The following is a 22,153-nucleotide window of genomic DNA, read 5'->3' on the forward strand; positions in this document are numbered from 1 at the left end:
TGCCGATCCGACTAATTTCAGTAATTATTGTTCTATTTCTAATCTACCCTTCATTTCCAGAATTCTTGAAAAAATAGTGGCTATTCAACTTCATTCTCATTTATCTCAAAATAATCTGTATGAACATTTCCAGTCTGCTTTTTGTCCCCCTCCACAATACAGAAACGGCACTTATAAAAATTACTAATGACCTCCTCCAGCTGATTTTGGTTTAATTCCTATTCTCATCCTCCTTGATCTGAGTGTGGCCTTTGACATTATTTGTCACACTACTCTTCTTAATAGATTATCTTCACTTGTCATTACCCACACTCCACTAGACTGGTTCACATCCTACCTCTCAGACCGCACTCAGTTTGTTCAGCTTAAAACTTTGACATCCCAACCCACTGCTGTTACTTCAGGTGGGCTCTGTCCTGGGACCCCTCCTTTTCATTATTTACCTCCTTCCCCTTGGTAATATCTTTCGTAAATGTAACATGAGCTTCCACTGTTATGCTGATGACCCACAGCTCTATCTCACTAGGAAACCTACTGCTTCCTTTCCACCCTCCTCGCTTATTGATTGCATAGCAGAACTCTAATCCTGGTTTTCTTCAAATTTTCTTAAATTAAATAACAAGTGACAAAACTGAGGTTCTCCTCATTGGAACAAAATCAACATTATCCAGAACTGATCATTTTTCCTTACTTATTGATAATTCCTCTGTCTCCCCTTCCCCACAGATGTCATCCTTGACAGTACTTTATCCTTTCAGTCCCACATCAATAACATCTCCCGGTCTCCATATTTCCACTTGCGTAACGTTAATCGTATTCGCCCCTCCCTCACTCCCCACACCGCTGCTATCCTTGTTCATAGCCTTGTCACTTCTCGTCTGGATTATTGCAAATTCTCTTTACTTTGGTCTTTCTAGCAAATCTCTTTATAAGCTTCAACTCGTCTAGAATTCATCTGCACTCCCACATCATTACTAGAACCCCCTCTATTCACCATATCTCTCCCGTCTTGCAGCAGCTTCCAGTTAAGTTCATTCAATTCAAAATTCTTCTGTTAACTTTTAAGGCTCTCCACAACCTTGCCCCTCCATATCTGTCTGACCTCCTCCATGTTGCCATTCCCTCCCGTACCCTTAGATCCTTTTCCTCCATCCACTTGACCATCCCCTTTGTCTGTCTTACCACTATGGGGAGCACAGCATTCAGTTGGTGGTCGGTGCCTGTCGTGGCGGCAATCCCCGAACCCGATGGTGGACACCGGCGGTGAGGGATGCCGTCAAGCTGAAGAAGGAGTCCTACCGGACCTTATTGTCCTGTGGGACTCTGGAGGCAGCTAATAGGTACCGGCAGGGCAAGCGCAATGCGGCTTCGGTGGTTGCTAAGGCAAAAACTCGGGTGTGGGAGGAGTTTGGGGAGGCCATGGAAAATGACTTTCAGACGGCCTTGAGGAGATTCTGGTCCACCATCCGGCGTCTCAGGAGGGGGAAGCAGTGCAGTATCAACACTGTATATGGTGGGGATGGTGCGCTGCTGACCTCGACACGGGACATTGTGGGTCGGTGGGGGGAGTACTTCAAAGACCTCCTCAATCTCACTAACTTGCCTTCCAATGAAGAAGCAGAGCCTGGGGACTTGGAGGTGGGCTCCCCCATATCTGGGACTATTCAGAGTCAGTGCCCTAGAAGGGAGGGTATGTTATGATATGAGTGCTATGGCATTTTATTCTGTTCTTCCATTGTGTTTGGGTAAACCCTTTCAGGTTTACATTACATTACAACTGATGGTCTTTAGGTCTAACATGGTGACTTATGAACAGAATGTTTCCTCTGCTGAATTATTAGACAATCATCTGATGTAAGAATTTGTCGTTCTTTCTGACCATACAGCCTATGGAAAGCTGAACACTTGACCTTTAGGGCTTGTGATTTGATTGCCGTTTCTTTCTGTTCCTCTTCCATTACAAATGAGATCTGATTTGAATTTGCTTTCCACTCCAGATGACGTCATGACCACCATGTAAAACTGGCCCACTCCACCAGATCAGTAATATAAGGAGGTGTCGCTGCTGTCCTGAACAGACGTCTCTGTGTCAGCACCACCACCATGATGATGAGACTCGCCGCCTTGCTGGTTCTGCTGTGCCTGTGCTCAATGGCGATGGCCTCCGTGAGTTCTGACCGTTTATACAGAAATATGTCTGTAAAATCTTATTTTTTGCAGGTTTCCTGTTGGTAAATTTCTTCTCCTTATTTTTAAACAGTAGTTTGTCTGAAGTCTATTTCCCAATCACTGAAGCTTCACTGTATGTTTGTTTTTACTTTTCAGATATCTGACTCTCCAGGTGACGCTGAGGAGAAATCATTCAAATCTATAAGAGCTCTCATGTGAGTAGAATCAGAGGATGTGCTGCTGAAGGATTTCTGTCAGTTCCTTCGCTGATCTTTCTGTCGTGTGTGAGGCTATCAAGGGACTCATCACTAACAATTTAATCCTTTAATCTTTACTTTAAATTACACCACACTGGAAAACACTTCTTCCCGTGAAGCTAAGGTAGTAGATTTGGAAGACGTGTGCCCTCAAGTGTGTGACAAAGAATAGAATTTCTAAATCTCGCCTGTTAAAGCTCAATTCACTTCCATCCTGAAGAAACACATGAAATCCCTCATATAAGAAATATCTGCAAGTCCCAGACATTATCCTACTCTGTGTTTATGTAAGTTGTAACTGTATATCACAGTCTTCTTTATCTGACATAGTGATAATATAATTGTTATAATTTCCTGGTGGTTTGTCTCACTTTTTCTGTGTTGTTTTTTATTTATTTTGATAGCAGTGTGTGCCGCTGTTTTGTGTCGTCTTCTTAATAAACACGGCCGGCGTTTTCTTTGTCGTTGTGCTGTGTATATAAAACACACTGACTTCTGCTCAGTTCAGTGTCTGAGTTCTCAGTCAAATTTATTTAAAATCTTTCATTTTTGTTTAGTGGTACATGAACACTTTAGTGTTAGGACCTTTCTACTTTCTTTTCTGGACTTTGAATTTTGCTTGGCGTTGTTGCATTGTGATTGATTACCCATTTATGACCCAAACCTGTCACTTTACTGTTCTTTCCATTTGTCCTTTCATTTTCTCATCTCTTGGTATTTTTTCAGTGTGGTTGTTTTTTTCAGCCATGTTTACAATTAAATCACATTATAGAAATCATTGCAGAATTTTGTTCCTAGCCCTGCTATTATTTTCATCAAATTGGTTATCACTCCTTATAAACATAATTTCCTTTGTATCTGATTTTGAGGGCAGCATGGTGGCACAGTGGTAGTGCTGCTGCCTTGCAGTACGGAGACCTGGGTTCGCTTCCCGGGTCCTCCCTGCGTAGAGTTTGCATGTTCTCCCCGTATGCGTGGGTTTCCTCCAGGTGCTCCAGTTTTCTCCCACAGTCCAAAGACATGTAGGTTAGGTGCATTGGTGATCCTAAAATTGTCCCTAATGTGTGTGTGCCCTGCCCGTAATTTGTTCCTCCTTGTGCCCTATGCTGGCTGGGATTGGCTCCAGCGGACCACCGTGACCCTATGTTAGGATGTAGCGTGTTGGGTAATGTCTGACTGACTGATTTTGACCTGCGGTAAAAAAACAAAGCAAGCAGATTCTTTAGTTGATGCCAAAATTTCTCTAAAATAGTCAAATGTAACACTCACTGCCATGAATAACAGCAAACCCCTGAACTTGACGGAATTCTGCCTAAACTTTGAGGAGCTTTTTGGGATTAGCTGTCCAGCTGTGAACGTCAGATGCTTCATTGCTAGCTCTCAGTACCCTCTGTCTTGGACATGAGACCACTTTACTTCTGAATCATGGCAGGGGTCTTACATTGTGCCAAAATATTCATGTGACATGAGTGGTAAATATTGTACTTTTTTATTAATAAATTGTCCCATCTGGACTGAGGTACTTTAATTAAATTACATTAAATGTTGTATGTTCTCAGATGATTAGAGCAAATGCTCCACACCATAAAAGCAGCACCTCACTTCAGATATCCTGACACACTTTTGTTTTTGGTTGCTAAAAAGTTTTCTGATGACTAAAATGAGTTTTTCTGTGGGGGATTTTTAAAGATATTTTATTAACATGAGTTAGTCCTCCTTCCTCAGTGGTCATACATCATATTCATGTGTTATACTGAGAGGAACATATCAAAGATGTCCACTCTCCCCACTCTTGTTAGCACTCTCCCTTGAGCCTTTGTCTATAGCTGGACATCAAATTGTGAGATTTTTCTATTTCTATCTAAGTCTCTTCATGTCATGTCTTTCTGTGCAGATGATATTATATTAGTTTTCAGTAATGCTATGGCAGACATCAAACATGTGCTAAAATGAGTTTCCTTTGCTTCTCACAAGATTAACTGGATATAAATGAATCAAAACAAGACATGAAGAAGGGCTGTGGAACCACCATGTAATGTCCAGATTAGTATAGGATTTGAGATGATTGATCAAAAATACACATTCTAAACCTAAGCTGGTGCCGTTCTCCATCTGTGTCCGTTTTGTTTCTGATTGCACTGTTTACATCTTTTTTTAATCCACAATGTCTTTTCTTTGCTGGTCTATGATCATCAATCTCTTTTAAACATAAAGATTGACAATTGAGAAACCGTTTAATTACGATAGTACAAGTCAGAGTACCCACCCTCCATCTTTTCTGCTAGATGTACCGGCGTACTTGTGCCGTAAGCCCTGCCTATTGTCCTGAAGGAAGCATCACAGAAGAAGAGGAAACTGTGGTGGCCTACTCGTGGGGCTTAAATCTTACCTGCCGTCTTCTCTGGTGATTGATCCTCACTAAGTTTCAGCTTATGGTTTCATCTCATGGCGCTCCCTTGAACATTTGTATAAATGGATCTGGCCTGCTGTTTCAAGCCACCATATTCAGCTCCTCTGTTGGCGATTGCCATATTTCCACAGGGGTGGAGTGGATTCTCTGAACCTTCATCAACTGGGTTGTGTGCCCAAACTGTCTGGCGAATTTACTCAAATGAATATAGTTTTAGTAAGTGCTAGATACTTAGCTAACAAAACATTTATTTTAAAAGATTTCTTCACCTCACAAGGATTAGATTTTTGATTTTTGACTGAAACATGGCTACCTTTCTGTGAGTTAACCGCTTTCTCTGAATTTGCGTCTTTCTTAACTTCCTCAGTATCAGCAGTAGTGCTATTATAAGATGTTTCTGTCTCCCTCCCTCCCTTTACTCCTCTTTTAGTTTGTATTTCTTTTGAGGTTTTTCCTTTAAATATTCACAAAGCTCCAGAGCAGGGGTCTCAGAGCCAGAGGGTCTTCAGCTTTGAAGTGTTTTTGTGCTTTGGATTTCATGGCAGTTGTGATCAATCCAGTGTTGTAAGGTGGGTGTTTTGTCAAAGGTGAACTTCTTTTTTTTTTTGCTTTTGTTAATTTTATAATAATAAAAAAATAATCACAAAAAAATAACTTTTTTCATTTTCCGATTATAAATTCAGTGCTATCTCCAAACCTTTAACATACAACATGAGAATGAGAGGACAGTTGAACATCTGAAGTCCATAAAATGTGTGTGTGTGTGTGGAATGCCATGAAATCTCATGAAGATGACCTGAACCTCCATACCGTGATGGGCAAAGCAATTAGGTAAGGGAGGTCTGATGGGACGAAACTTTAATGGCAGCCTGCTTTTTACGTGGTGCTTACACCCAGAGGTGCATTTAGGACCAGGTAGGAGTCTTCTATGGTAGACACGACATTCAGTCCAGGCCTGTTGAATGTCCCACATTATGTGGTCAGAACAACATGTATTTGACTACTAGGCCAGCTGTCATACAACTAGAAAGAAGAGCAGAGAAGGACAGGGATGGACATGCACTGCTGATCTGTCACCTGTGTTTACTCCTTACAGTGCATGTGGACGAATGCTAGCCGGAGCTCAACCTAGAGGATGATCTTTCAGGACTTCAAGTTGGTAAGCATGTGTGGGCTTAAAACATTTATGGATCCTACAGGTGTGGCATCATGTGAAAAGAAGAAGGTGTCCCATACTTGAAGGAAGCTTATCATTTAGTTTTAGCTAAGCCCTAATTTTAGGACCATCATTTTACAGAACTACCCCCCAAAGCAAACCCCTAAACCCCGTGTGATCAGATACTGCTCAAGGCCTTCACTCACAGGTCACAGAACTAACAGCAGAGTCTAAACAGTGTGACAGATAGGGAGCGCTGTTGATCCCTGAACCCGCAGGCAACACGTTCAGACACCAGGTAAAATAAAGAAATGCATTTATTCTTTCCAATAATGTGCACAAAGCATCTCCACCTCCACTATACTCAATATTAAACAATAAATCAACAATAATTAATACAATAATAAATCCACCCTTCCTCCCAACTCGGCTCAGTCTGCTGGGGTTTCCCACAGTCCTTTTATAGTCCATGACCCGGAAGTGTTTCTGTCCTTCAGTCCATGATTCCATAGCACTTCCGGGTCAGCTGAAAACTTCTTCTTTTTTTATCCCGGAAGTATTTCATTCCTTCTGGCCCCACGATTATGAAGTACTTCCAGGCTATAATAAAAACACTTGTGCTTCCCTGCAGCGTTCCCTGGCGGCCCCCACGGTATCCAGAAGGGCTGTGAAGCTGAACTCCATTGACCAGGTTGCCCTACAGGAATTCGGGCCACCTCCATGTTGCAGGGAGGACTCCATCTGGCGGCATAGGGGTATTGGCCGGGATAAACTGCCAACCATATATCACAACAGTCATCTATGAAAGTTCAAGGCCTATCGTCTCATTCTACTCATTTGACCAGTTGTCTCCTTCTCTTGTAGACCAAAAGGACCAACCCAGACCAATCATTACCAAGAAAGAAGAACGTCAAAAAATGTTCAGTAATTTAAAATAAAAACAAATGTAATGCAGCAAATTAGCTGACTCCTTGTCCACTTGTCTGATTGTCCATCTTTGATTGTCTATTGATTTCTGTTGTCGTTGGTGACCTTTAAAAGAGCAGACTTTGTACTATGTAAAGTTCTGAACTCTGACTGGAGTGACTCAATTAGATTAGAAGAATTTAGAGAGGAAGCACAATTTAGAAACAGGAAAGAAATTGCTAACGCAACTCGGGCCAAGTCCATGTTTTTAAACACACGCTGGACCACTGCTTGTTTCAGGGATGCAAGGACAGTAGAAATGCTGAGTTATCAATAACATCAAAAGTCTCTCTTAAGAGGTGAGCTGGAATGACAACAAGAGGAGGCTGTGGGTTTCATAGTGGGTACAGTTTGGGCAAAAAAGGAAAGGTAAACAGAGTCAAACTGAGTAAAGACGGCATCACAAGTTGGGTACAACAAAGGAACTGTGGCAGATGATGTAAGAGATCCCATCTTATCAATTTTACCAAAAACAACCAGATACTCCTCACAGTGTCAGTGCCCACAGTACAGCTAAGATTGTCAGAATATGGAGTATAACATTTATAGTGTTAATCAAAACTCCAGGAGCCTCATGCATAACGCTGTGTGTAGAATTCACACTAAAACAAAAGCGAAAATGTGCATACGCACAAAAAAATCCAGATGCAAAAATCTGTGCGTTCGCCAATTTCCACATTCTTCCGCTCCATAAATCCCGGTCAGTGTAAAAAGTAACAAACGTGCACGCGCCTGCTGCCACTCCCCAACTCCTCCCAGAATTATGCCTCTTTGAATATTCAAATCAATATAAATAGCCCTTAAGTGCAGCGTTCTGTGAAAAGACAATGGCAAAAGCACCAGGGAAAAAAGAAGAATTTCAGCAAATACCAATTAGAAGCAAAGAAAAACGTACTATTTTTTGGTTTAAACAGTGGTGTAAACAACAAAAGGAAGCTGATCGAGTGACATAGAGTGTCAGAGAAACTCAAAAGTTCAAGTTTACAAAGTTGCACAGTGCCCCAAGAAAAAAGAAGTGGTCAGATATCAAAGTGTTGTAGCCCACCATCTGAGTGTCATATGGAAGCTTATTAGGGTACAGAGAAAAGAAAAAAATAGGCACACAGTGGGAAAAAAAGCTTGAAATGTCAACTTTAATCTCGAAATTTCCAATTTAATCACATAGTTTATTTTGTCATTAAAGTAGAACATCATAAACTTTATCTTAAAATTGTTTAATTTACTCAAATCCCATCGTAACTAAAGTAACACGTTAAATACTTTGTTTTGTGTTTGTTCTTCTATGTGCTCTATGTGTGTGAATCCTATGTGCTTCTTAAACGGGCTTTCTCTTCCTCCGACAGGACACAGAATCCATTACATTCATAATATTACAGCTCTCTGAATAATTTAAATACTAAGATGTATACTTGATATAATTTTCATAATGATAGGAATTAAAGCGTTTCTCAACCTTTAAGTATTTGCGACCTGAGTTTTCATAACAGTTTTAATTGCACCCCCCTAATCCTAATAAAATTTATTCCTATATTTTTGCTGCCAATACACCGCTACAAGTTTCAAATTTCCCTACAATTAGCGAAATTACGCCATATATGGCAACACTGCCCACCTCTTCTTATTTCTTGAGCTTTCACGGAAAGTTTCAATCTTTGCCGAATTTACTAGAAATGCACCTGCTAGTATAAATATGAACTTCGTCTCGCTGATGCCATATTTCAGTCTGGTTGTTTGACTTAAGTACTCGATAGTGTTCATAGCAACTCGAATATACATTGTAAAAACCAAACATTTTTAAGCTCACCACCATGGTTAAACTTTTAATTGGCCGCAAACGAGCATTGGACAACTGTGAAGCATCAACCAGCGCGGAGAAGAGCGTCGTTCCGAAGGTTAAATCAAGAAAATAGTCTGAATAGTATTTAAATCTAACTTTATATTTATTTTTCTAGTATCAGAATGTAGTTTAAGTTCATTTTTTTTGGTTTCAACAGATGTATTTTTCATATTTTCTGTTCTTGTTGTCTTTTTTTCATATCTTCGTGCCCCCTTTTTTGGCTTTTTTTTTTGAGAACCACCGAATTAAAGCATGTATTAAACATGGGGACACGGTGGCGCAGTGATAGTGATGAGCCGGTGCCCCGTCCAGAGATTGTTCCTCCCACAAGATGCTTGCTGCACCGTGTGCGACCTTCGATGAAATAATTTATTGCAGCAGTACTGTCTCTCAAATGTACTAACCCCTAATTTCTGTCCTTACTTTTCTTTCTCCAAGTAACTAATCGCCATACAATCAGCTCTGTAATAGATGTCAAGCCATCTGAAAGCTTAGAACGCCGAAATATCTTCGTAGTACATGTTTAATTATTCCATCCATCTATCCATCTGGGGTTGCACCAATCCCAGCAAGCATACAGAGCGAGGCAGGAACAATCCCTGAACGGGACACCTGCTCATCGCTGTGACACTGTGTCCTCACATGTTTAATTATTAACAATATAGATTATTTAAATGATGTTAACATTTTATCTGCATAATGTAATAAACATACTTTGCTGCATTTCATCTTAAAAATGATATCAACAGCTCCAAGAAGAGTGTGCTTGGAAATCTAAATCGACTTAGAAGCCAGTCATCATCATACAGTCATATGAAAAAGTTTGGGAACCCCTCTTAATTCTTTGGATTTTTGTTTATCATTGGCTGAGCTTTTCAAATTAGCAACTTCCTTTTAATATCTGACATGCCTTATGGACACAGGAGTATTTCAGCAGTGACATTAAGTTTATTGGGTTAACAGAAAATATGCAATATGCATCATAAAAAAATTAGACAGGTACATAAATGTGGGCACTCCAACAGAGATATGACATCAATACTTAGTTGAGCCTCCTTTTACAAATCTAACAGCCTCTGCACGCTGTCCTCCTATAGCCTCTGATGAGTGTCTGGATTCTGGATGGAGGTATTTTTGACCGTTCTTCCATTCAAAATCCCTCCAGTTCAGTTCAATTTGATGGCTGCCGAGCATGGACAGCCTGCTTCAAATCATCCCATAGATTTTCGATGATATTCATGTCAGGGGACTGTGATGGCCATTCCAGAACATTGTACTTCCCCCTTTGCCTTTGTAGATTTTGAACTGTGTTTTGGGTCATTGTCTTGTTGGAATATCCAACACCTGCGTAACTTGAAGTTTGTGACTGATGCTTGAACATTATCCTGAAGAATTTGTTGATATTGGGTTGAATTTATCTGACCCTCGACTTTAACAAGGGTCCCAGTCCCTGAACTAGCCACACAGCCCCACAGCATGATGGAACCTCCACCAAATTTGACACTAGGTAGCAGGTGTTTTTCTTGGAATGCGGTGTTCTTCTTCCGCCATGCAAACCGCTTTTTGTTCTGACCAAATAACTCAATTTTTGTCTCATCAGTCCGAAGCACTTTGTTCCAAAATGAATCTGGCTTGTCTAAATGAGCATTGGCATACAACAAGCGACTCTGTTTGTGGCGTGAGTGCAGAAAGGGCTTCTTTCTCATCACCCTGCCATACAGATGTTCTTTGTGCAAATTGTGCTGAATTGTAGAACAATGTACAGATACACCATCTGCAGCAAGATGTTCTTGCAGGTCTTTGGAGATGATCTGTGGGTTGTCTGTAGCCATTCTCACAATCCTGCCCATATGCTGCTCCTGTATTTTTCTTGGCCTGCCAGACCTGTTGGGTTTAACAGCAACTGTGCCTGTGGCCTTCCATTTCCTGATTCCATTCCTTACAGTTGAAACTGACAGTTTAAACCTCTGAGATGGCTTTTTGTAGCCTTCACCTAAACCATGAGACTCAACAATCTTTGTTTTCAGATCTTTTGAGAGTTGCTTTGAGGATCCCATGCTGTCACTCTTCAGAGGAGAGTCAAAGGGAAGCACAACTTGCAATTGACCACCTTACAGTAAATACCTTTTCTCATGACTGGACATACCTGTCTATGAAGTTCAAGGCTTAACGAGCTAATCCAACAAATTTGGTGTTACAAGTAATCAGCATTGAGCAGTGACAGGCATTCAAATCAGCAAAATGACAAGGGGACCCACATTTTTGCACAGCCAGTTTTTCACATTTGATTTAATTTCACACAACTAAATACTGCTTCACTAAAAATCGTTGTTCAGAAAGTACTCCGATGTTCCTAGGAAATGAAAGACATACCACTGTTATCTTTTTTGTTGAAAGTAGAGTCAATTATTATGCAGGCTGAGAGGGGTTCCCAAACTCTTTCATATGACTGTATGTAAATATGCGCTTTATAAAGTGGTTCAGGTTGTGTAATATATAACTGTATCGCAAGTTTACAGTGAGGTGATTGTACTTATAAGTACAAACAGTTCTACCAGAAGCACTTGATGGACTGATTGAGTGCGTTTAGAGCTCTTGGGATGAAACTGTTTTTGAACTGCAATGTCCCTACAGGAAAGGTTCTGAAGCGTTTGCCGTATGGGAGCAGTTCAATAGACTGTGCGCCTGGCTAAGGCAGCGTGTGCTTGATGCAGTATACTGATAATCCTCTTTCTGATCAGCTGCTGTAGAGCTGTGATTCCATACTCAGTGGGTTAAATACTCCAAGTGGTGCACTGAGCGTTACAACAATAAAGCAGTGATGGTATTTGAAATACTTTGGGCATTCTAACCACCGTTATATATTTACGGGTTGATCAAATCCAAATCCTGATACAATAGGTGCCTTAAACAATATGTGGTTAATTTCAGTGTATCTGATAAAGCCGCGTCAGTTATGTGGATCTAAAAAAGAAAGAGAAACCACACAGAAACAAAAGCACTGATTTGACACTTGGTGCCGCCATTTTGCAAAACCGAGCAGAGAACTTGCGTACACCAGGAATTGAGCTAGCATGAAAATGTGCGTGGCTTTACGCCAAGTTTAGTTTTTATACATCGCGATATCAATGTGGAAATTGGCATACGCAACATTTTTTTGCGTATGCACCATTTATACATGAGACGCCAAGTGTCTGATCATTTTGGAAATATCAGACATGGGTTTTGTCTCGGCTAATTTGACAGCCTGCTGGATTTCAGACCGACGGGTTTTCAGAATATCATAAGATGTCTGTCATTTATCTTTTTCTGACACTCCTTCCTAACAGCCAAGATAGAGTCGTTAAACCAGGGATGGGCTTCACATATGGACTGTCTGATTTTCACAAGTGTGGAAGTGCATGTAGAATTAAACTGTGCTGTGTTTTGGGGTTATCTCTGGACACACAGCAGACATCTGAACACAATTTTTTAAAACTGTATTTCAAAAGTGAAATATACTTTAGTAGGAAGTGTGCAACATTTAAAGCCATTTATAGAAACAATAGCCACCCCAACCCCCCATAAAACTCTTCACATGCTAACAAAGCTGCAATCAGCAGGAGGTAAACAAGGGTGGTACAGTGAAGGACGCAAATCAGTCACAGGATACAAGATGGTCACAAAGCAAACAACAAACCATAGGAACTGTGTGCAGTGTAAAGATGTCACAAATGTGGTAAGTAAAGATACATTAAGTAAAGGTACAGGTCTCTTTCTCCCATTAACACTAGAATCCCTGTAACCTGTGAAAATATTCATAATGCCATGCCACCTTGATTGTACTCGCAGCTCGTCATCACTGCACTAACTGCGCCACTGATAAGCCCCTTTATTTTACAAATGTGTCAATCAGCTGCAGGCAGGCAGCCTGTTATCTCATCCCCAAGTGAGGCAGCTGAAGTCAGAGACAAAATTCTCAGAGCTCAAGTCTCTTTATCTGGGAGTGAAATGCCTGAAATTGTACAGGAAAGTAATATATTGTTATTTGAAATACATTCATTTCATGGGTGTTCCGTGTCTACACGTATAACGATCTATGTAAATGTAGTATGACAGGAAATGTGAGGCAAAAAATGTTGAACACATACCTAAAATATATATTTTTTAATATGTTATAGCAATAACAAAAAATTATGATGTGAAGTGTATAATATGTGAAGACTGAAGTCCAAATATCAAATAAACACTTTCACAAAAGGTAAAACAAAACAAGTGTGCTTTTATACAAGAATAAAACTGAAGAAAAAAAAATTGTTCACTTTACACATTGCTGTCAATGTGTGAAAACTGAAACCCAAATATCAATTGATACGAAGTAAAGACGTCTACACAGATGTGTGTGTTTGCGCGTTTCACAGTGGACACCCTGCTGTCTCACAGAAATTTTTTTGGCTGGTCAGGGTTAAGAACTGCTGCTTCGTAATTCAGGACGTTGCTGGTTCGATCTTGGGTCCTTCCTGCATTTAGCACTTTGAGCTGCTATTATTATTACTACTATATATAAAAAACATACATTTGATTTGAGCCTTAACGTATGTGTAAAATTATGATACTTGTAAAAGTTAAGAATTTTTATTCTGTTTTATTCTCTGATTCATGTTCACACTCCATGGAGGAGCCTACTCAGGTGTCCACTACAGAGGTTGTACACATCAAGAAGAGGTAGTGATATGTGGGTAATGGTCACATGTTAGTCCAGTATAAATATTGCATACCGTCCATGGGTATGAAGTCCAAGGCTGAGATGGTAGTCAAGAAGGAGGAGTTCCTAGCTGGTCATTTCTAAACTAACCCTCAAAAAAGGGGACTTACTTAATAGAAACACTGGTGCACAGGTTTCAGTGGATCAGATCTTGGCCAGAGTGGCAGTTCATCCTTTTGTCATGAGAAGACTATATGCAGTAGGAGATAAACTAGAAGAATTGATTTTCAAACACAAAAACAAATTCATGACAACAGTACGTTTAAGGGGATGTCACAAATAGAGCTGGCAGGTTTAAATGTCTTGGAATGAACTGAGCTTGTCTCTACACATCTTGACTGTCATCAAGATGGCTTACTAACCAACCCCTTTCAGATATCTCTAAAAATCCTGATGTCTCCCTTTTTGATCAGCAATGTCTACATGTGCTCAACAGAGTCCATCCTCACTGACTGCACACCATCCTGGTACAGCACCATTTCAGCCCAGAGCACTACAGAGGGTGGTAAAGTTGGTACAGACTGTTGATGGTCACAGCTTATTTTTGTTCAGGACATAAGAGACTAACTTAGAAAGGCAAACAGTGTTATTGTAGACCTCAGCCGTATTGCACAGTCACTGTTCTCCCACCTCTGTTCTGTCAGATGGTACAGGACCACCATCAGCACTTGCACCAGGTTTAGGGACAGGCTACTTAACATCTGCCCACACTTAGAAGTCCATGAGTGTTTCTCACATCTACATCTGATGTTGTATTTACCGTATGGTGTTGAATTCATTATGTTTGTTGTACTCTCCATCTTCTTATTAGGTTTCTAAGATTACTGTTAATGCGATTCAGAGAAATCCCATTTCCTATTTAAAATTTGGGTTTAACTCCATCACCATCCCATCTGGAGAGTCATCAGATAAACCATCATGTAGTCGCCACTTGAAGATCGTGAAGCATCTAAAGGACTAACAGACACTCAACATTATTATGTAAGGAGAACAAATTATACAGAAATGTTTAGTAGTTTCTTAGATGGTAACTTTGATTTATTTTAAGTAGAGCAGGGCATCCTTTACACATTGTATTATTATGGGAAGACTGGATATGTTATGTTAAATAAGATGAAATGACGAGTGAGTAGTGTGGTGGAAAACATCTCAGCAGCTTTTCTAAAAACACAATGAATTCTAATCCAAATAGTCCTGTCAGCAGTTGGGAGTAACCGCAATTCTAGTACTGTCAGACATTTTTCTTACCAGTATGGTCTAAGGAGGTTGAGAGCATGACAGTCCTAAAACATGTTGTAGCACGGGTGCTGAGTGTCAAAATGGATTGTTTGCTCTTTACATGGCCCTTATATGTAGCTACAAGAGCCTATAGCTGTATTTGTGACCAGGCCAGTGGACCATAGCAGATGGAGAAGTGGTGGTGACGATGCAGAGGTAGCATCTCCTTCCTGTACTGATGATGCAAACAGCATTCCAGATCCTAGATCTCAGCCTTAAGACTCTCCTGCAATTCATCAGATGAGCCCTGCAATACCATTTTAGGTGTCTGCGGTAATGGCGCTTTGTTAAATTGGACACAAAGTCTTTTCCTCATCCCACTTCTAACACCAATGTAGAGCTGGCACTGAATGTGGATCCTTTACTCTTAACATGGCTCTTTTAGGTAGTTATCCTTAAAAGAACCTCTTGCTGTTGTTGCACTAGTAGGTATTCTTTTGTAACTTTGGCAGGCTTGTCGTTTTTAAAATGCTCCTTAGCTACGGGCTCTGAAGCAGCTCCTTTACATAATGGACTACCAGCCCATCTTGGTGGTGACTCATCTTTTGGCTAATGCAAAATATCAACATTGTTAAAATGGAAACAGGTGCCTGATGACATGTGGGGTCTTCTCCTGGATGCATTTTATTTTTTTCTTGAATTTCACAATGATTCACACAGACTGGTGTATATTTTGTTAATTGCAGAGTTCCGCTCATTACTTGGAATTATGATGGACAGATCCTGTTTAAGTCCAATGTAAGTCTCATAAGGGTGTCACCAGCACAACATGAAGCTAATATTCTCTCTTGAGCTGGCATTGAAATTACGAGTTGCCATCTCTAGCACTGCTAAATGAAAATTCCTTGCATCCAGGGACAGATACAGTATGTCCACCTAGCCTGTGACATGGCTTTCTTGCTCAGCTGCCCTCGCTCTTAGTCAGGATACCTGTGCTGCCAGTTATGTTTGGTGAGCTTCATGAAAGAAAGTGACAGAATGTAGAAAAACTCCTGTACAGGAGATACTGTAACCTGTTGAAGAGATGGATTTAAGGCGAATGGCCTTAAGTTTGAAAGTCTTGTCATGTTAAACAGAAGTGCAGTGCATTCTGGGACAGCTGAAATTATTTTTTGAGTAAGCAAGTCAGGCTTTGATTCCCATGAGAAAATAACCTTAAGCTTGTGATAATGATGTACTAACAGTAATGGTTCTGAGAAACTGAAACGTGTCATGGTGTGCTCCGCTAACAAAGATGAAAATAAGCAAGTCAGGCGCTCATTTTGGACAGAAGGGAGAAGAGTGGCTGCCTTTTATTTGACTGTTTCAAAAAGAGTTGTCAGTTCAAAAATGGGACTTTCTGTCAGTTCAGTTGTTGTCTTTCTCGCACATTTCTAAAGAGCTCCTGCCTCTACCGTGTTACTCAGTATCCTTTGCAGATCATGTAAACCATCTCAGACAAGTCCTCAGTCGCATGAGAAAACACGGCATTAAACTAAGACCCACCAAGTGTGAGTTGTTTAAAAGAGAGGTTCGCTACCTCTGGTCTCCAACTGGTGTCTGGAGAGGGAGTGAAGATCGACATCCTGGAGCTGGAAGTGGTGCTGGCACTGAAAGCCAAACAGCCTCGTACAGTTGGAGATGTCAAGTTCCTGCTGGGGTTTCTTGGATATTATTGCTCCTTCATCCAAGACTTCTCTCGGATGGCACGGCCACTGTTTCAACTGCTGCAAACACCTGCTGACATGGGAAAAGGTAACACTCACCACCAGCCATGCAAAAGTAAAGGTAGAACTAGGAAGGGCGATAAAGGCCAGTTGCCATCAAAGACATCTATCAAGTGGACAGCTGAGCACAGGGGTGTAGTAGCCCAGCTAGTGGACATGCTGCTAAATCCCCCTATTCTAGCCTACCCAAACTTTGACCTTCCATTCATACTGCACACGGATGCGTCCAACAATGGTTTAGGATCAGTGTTATACCAACATCAGGACAACAAGCGTGTTATTGGGTATGGCTCAAGAACTCTGACACCTGCTGAGAAAAATGACCACCTTCATTCCACTAAACTCAAGTTCTTGGCACTCAAGTGGGCTATCTGTGATAAGTTTCGGGACTATTTGTACTAATGCTCCACTCCAACATTTACATTATACACAGATAACAACCCATTGACTTACGTCCTGAGTACTGCACGCCTAAATGCTATTGGACACAGGTGGGTTGGCGAACTGGTCGACTTTAAATTTGATATCAAATACCGGCCAGGGAAGATGAACACAGACGCTGATATGCTGTCAAGGTGCCCTGTGAAACTAAAGGACAGAATCAAAGAACACACAGAAAGTGTACCACCAGAGGTTGTGTCTGCAGTATGGCAAGGGAGCAAAGCAGCTCAAGAGAATGATGTGCCTTGGGTGGCAGCTTTGCAGCTGGATGGTGAGAATGCAGATGCTGTGCCACTTGATAGCATTTCCAGTGTCACACCAGAAAACATCAGAGCTGCACAACAAGAAGATCCAGCCATCAAAGAAGTTGTCCATTTGAAACTTCAAAACTGGATTCCTAATGAAAAAGAAAAGAGAAACATGAGGAAAGAGTCAAAGAGACTGCTATATGAATGGAAAAAACTAGAGGTGGATGATGGGATCCTCTATCGACAGACTGAACAACACAGGCAGCTTGTCCTTCCTGAGAAACTGAAACCCATGGTGCTCAAAACCCTGCACAATGACATGGGCCATGTTGGCTCTGAGAAAGTAGTTCATCTTACACGAGAGAGGTTCTATTGGCCCAACCTGCAGCAGGAGATAGAGGACTATGTTAATAAAAGATGCGCCTGTATTAAACAGAAACGTCCCAATCTTCCACAGAGAGCTACTGTGGGACACATCTCCACAAGCAGTCTATTTGAGCTGATATGCATCGACTCCCTCCACCTTGAGCAAAGTGAAGGTTATGAGTACATCCTTGTTCTTATCGACAACTTTACACGCTTTGCTCAAGCGTACCCAACAAGGAACAAATCAGGGAAGACAGCTGCAGATGAGATCTTCCAGGACTTCATCCCTTATTTTGGATATCCTCAGAAACTCCTCCATGATCAGGGAAAGGTGTTTGAGAACAGTTTGTTCAGCAGGTTGGAGCAGCTGGCTGGTATTGGTCATTCACGCACCACGCCATACCATCCATAAGGTAACCCCGTCAAGAGATTGAAGCGCACACTCATTCAGATGCTGCACACTCTGGAAGAGGAGAAAAAAGAGCCAGTGGAAAGATTACCTACCTCATGTTGTGCATGCCTACAACTGCACACGGCATGAAGCCACCGGGTTTTCTCCATTTTTCCTCTTATATGGTCGACCTCCACACTTACTTGTTGATCTACTGTTCCAACACAAAAGAAATTCTGAGACAACTGACCAACAGACATATGCACAGAAATGGGCAAAGAGGATGCATACTGCATATGAAATTGCAACAAACAACAGCAAGAAATCCTCAGCTAAAAAGAACAGTCAATATGATCGAGCTGTCAGGGGTGCCGTTCTTCAGCCAGGTGACCGAGTGCTGGTGAAAAACATGACAGAGAGAGGTGGACCTGGCAAACTGCGGGCTTACTGGGAGCAAATAGTGTACCGTGTTATGGAGAGAGTTGATGACAGACTAGTTTACAAAATACAGCCTGAGAAAGGTTTCAAAACACTGCGTGTGGTTCACAGGAACCTACTGCTGCCAGTTAATGACCTGCCACTGGAAGAAACACACCTGGCACCATGTCAGAAAAGGAAACAAAACTCAAAAAGAGAGAAACAGTCTATTAACAACATGCAGGAACCAAACACAGACAGTTCTGATGAAGAGTACACTTACCACCACAACCTCCATAGCCAGATTCCATGCTACAGGTTGGTGAGACCTGAACAGACAGAACATCACCAATCTGTGCAACCTCCTGTGATTGAGTAGAGACTAAAAGCCACAGCCCATGAGTTTCACCCCTTGATCAGTGATGAAACTAAAAAACAGGATTACGTGGGGAATGCACCACAGGCACAGGACCGGTTGGGAGAGGCTTCTGTAGTGGTGGGTGAACATCAAATGGATGAAGAGGAGAGTGCACAAGAGGGCCCAGAAGCAGAAGAGGATGGAAACCAAGTTGAGGCAGAAACAGTCAGAAGATCTCAACGGACAGCAAGGCCTAGAGAGATGATCACTTATAACACACTAGGACAGCCATCTTATCAGCAGTGGAATGCTGGGGTGAACTCTCTTCTGCCAAGCCACCCTCTCCCAAGTTTTCTTAGAGGTGTTCCACTACCATACGTCACACAAATGTACCCCTATGACTATAACTGCTTAACCCAGGCATATTAACATGACACAGACTCTTTCACATTCCTTACCATACAGATGTCAGGAGACATTAAAAAAAACAGGGGAGAGTGTAAAAGGTTAAAAATGTTTGTGCATAAAATAAATAGCATGCAGTAAAAACTGTAAAAAAAAAAAAGATAAGTATAAAGTTAATTGCATCACAGTTCATAAAGGTATTACAAGTGTTAAAATTAGACACCCCAATATTTTTTTATTTTTTTGCTAATATTTTCTAGTGTTTTGAATATCAAATTCACGGTGCCTGGTGTTCTGCTGTGAACACTGTTACAAGGAAAATACCCAAACTGGTCACTAGATGGCGCTATCGCTAGCGAGGAACCCTAAAACACCACAGAGGCAAACGCGGCAGATTAAATCCTGTAGCTAAGCTGAACGCAAGATAAAGTTTGTGTCTCTTTGTTTCTAACTACAGGTGGGTTAATATTCCTCCAAACAAGATGTAATACTCCTGAGTAAGACATAAGAGTGTTGTGAAGCTACATATATAATGTACAAAGCTAGGAGTTAAATATTTTTGGTGTAATTTGATGAAAATAAGATGTTTAGCTATACACGGTGAAGCTAAAGCCACAAGGGTTATTTTCACATTAAGCTCCAGACGCGTTAAAGGGCTGATACACATCTTGTCTTGGTTTACGTAGAATGTACAATAAATGTGTGTTGGGTGAACTATCGATGTCCGCCTGTCTGTGTCCGGGCCATGCTCCACACAGTCTACATTTACCTGAAATACCCCACACTGTTGTTAAAATACGACATTAAAAGGCAGAAAACACTGAAACAGTTTGAAGAATTAAAAATGCATATGGTCGGCTGATGCACCTTGAAGGACTCTAGAACTCATCTCCACTTAGATACAGCACTGCTTCATATACAGCATAGAAGGTACTGAGCCTGAACTACTGAAGCCACTGGAGCTTAAAACGATTATTGTGTATCTCAGTGTCTTAGAATCACATCTCAGGAAACAATTAAGAAAATCAACTAATAAAGAGAAGTTAATTAAATAACAGAAAGAGAAAAAGAACAAAAGAAACTGTGAGTGAAAGTGAGGTCCCAGGGTCTGGTGGGGTCTTATCGGAGGTTCATGCCTTATAGCTTGGGGATGGCTACACCCTTTGCTGAAGTGATGAGACAGCGGGCACAGACAGGCTGTAATTTGGACTGTTCAGCTAGAGGCCTCTTTCTAAACCTTTAAGACAGATTCAGGTATCTCCGCTGAAGGCTCTCAAATTTCCTAGATGGACATGCGTGAAAAATGACAGCGAACAGTGTTGTCCTGGAGCTTTGAAGGTGTAGACTTCCTTACTGTGCACATCAGCTGCCAATCACCACCCTGAAAGGCTGTGCTGCCACAATGGGGAGGGTGGGTATTGTCACAGTTCAACCAGATGAGACAAGAACCATGCAGTAGAGACCAAGAGTGCCCTCCACCATAAGGAGAGTTCTCTGTTCTAACCCCAAAATGACGACATAGAACTGTACACGACATTGGACATCATCCTTAAAGGCTTGGTCTCATAAAACTGTTCATCAGAACTCTAAGTAGCAAGTCAAAAAGCCAGCTAAAGACCACCTTTGTCATGTTTGGTTGTGTCTGTGTAACAGGCTTAAGACTGGGTCAGGTAAACTTTTCACAAGCCTTCTATTACCCAACACTATGCATCTAAGGAGGCCGAGCTGACTGTGACATCAGGTGGTTACAATTCTGAACCGAAAAGCCAAGAAAATCTGTAAATCTGGAGACCATCCAGCATCTTTAATATGGACTTTAGTATGTAATAAATAAATAATATATACTGAAGTGAGTTAAACTTTAACAGGCACCCTGGGACAGTGCAGCTAGTTTGTCAGTGTGTGTCATGTTGTCACATTGTGATCTTCACTCTCTGGGCTCCTGTCACACATTAACTGTTCATCCTCAGTGACTCCTCAGATGTTCTCTCTGTCAGCTCTCAGCTTTCTCCTGAAATCTCCTCCTCCTCCTCCTCCTCCTCCTCCTCCTCCTCCTTCTTCTCACTGAGCACAGACAAACTTTCACTTTCGTTTCTTCACAAGTCACTTCCTTGTTTGCCTGACTGATTCTCTCTGCCTGTTTCTCCTCAGACTGACGATGGCTGAAGCCCAGCTGTTTGTATCACAGGACGAGTTCACCTGCTCGGTGTGTCTGGACATCCTGACTGACCCCGTCTCCATCCCCTGTGGTCATAGTTTCTGTCTGAAGTGCCTCACGGACTGCTGGGATCAGAGCCAAGAGTTCAGCTGTCCTCAGTGCAGACACACCTTCATCCCAAGGCCTGCACTGCACAGAAACACTCTGTTGAATGAACTCGTCAAGAAACTAAAGAAGACAGGACTCAGTTCTTCTTCATCTCAGAATTATGCTGGCCCTGGAGACGTAGAGTGTGACGCCTGTACTGGAAACAAGTTCAGAGCGGTGAAGTCCTGTCTAACCTGCATGATCTCCTTCTGTCAAACTCACCTGCAGCCTCACTATGAAGGAGCTGCTTGGAAGGACCACAAGCTGACTGATCCTGATGGAAATCTGAGGAGAAAACTCTGTGCAAAACATCAGGAAAGTCTGAAAATATTTTGCAAAACTGATGATTCGTGTATCTGCATGATGTGTGTGGTGACTGGACATACAGGTCATAAAATAGTGGAGCTGGAGACGGAAAAAGAAGAAAAAGAGGTGAGTGGGATTTGGTGTTTAATTGAAACAAATTAAATAACAAGAGTTAAGGGATTTGTAAATGCAGTGTAACAGAGAAATCTCTTCATCCATCTTATAAAACTGATTTTCCAAGGACTCAGAGTAGTGTGCTGAAGTCTATCCTGGTGAAACCTTGGGCAGGGCATGAAACAGTCCAGGATGGGATACCAGGCATTACTCATGAACAGCCGAGCGAGTTCATTACGCCAACCTGAGTATTTCTGTGCTCTAATCAGTTTGTCTTTT

At 41.5% G+C, this 22,153-nt stretch overlaps 2 protein-coding genes across 2 annotated transcripts in view; both read left to right on the top strand.

Moving 5' to 3' along the window:
* Positions 1 to 22,153, top strand: part of LOC114643553 (protein NLRC5-like) — a 5,922,889-nt gene that overhangs the window by 2,352,719 nt on the left and 3,548,017 nt on the right. The window lies entirely within an intron of this gene.
* Positions 21,227 to 22,153, top strand: part of LOC114644529 (uncharacterized) — a 597,107-nt gene continuing 596,180 nt past the window's right edge. The window contains exon 1 of the mRNA XM_051925835.1: positions 21,227 to 21,886. Within this exon, the coding sequence (XP_051781795.1) occupies positions 21,308 to 21,886 (579 nt within the window). The 5' untranslated portion in view covers positions 21,227 to 21,307. The remainder of the gene's footprint in view (positions 21,887 to 22,153) is intronic.

The sequence above is a fragment of the Erpetoichthys calabaricus genome, chromosome 4, assembly GCF_900747795.2.
Source record: "Erpetoichthys calabaricus chromosome 4, fErpCal1.3, whole genome shotgun sequence".
NCBI lineage: Eukaryota > Metazoa > Chordata > Cladistia > Polypteriformes > Polypteridae > Erpetoichthys > Erpetoichthys calabaricus.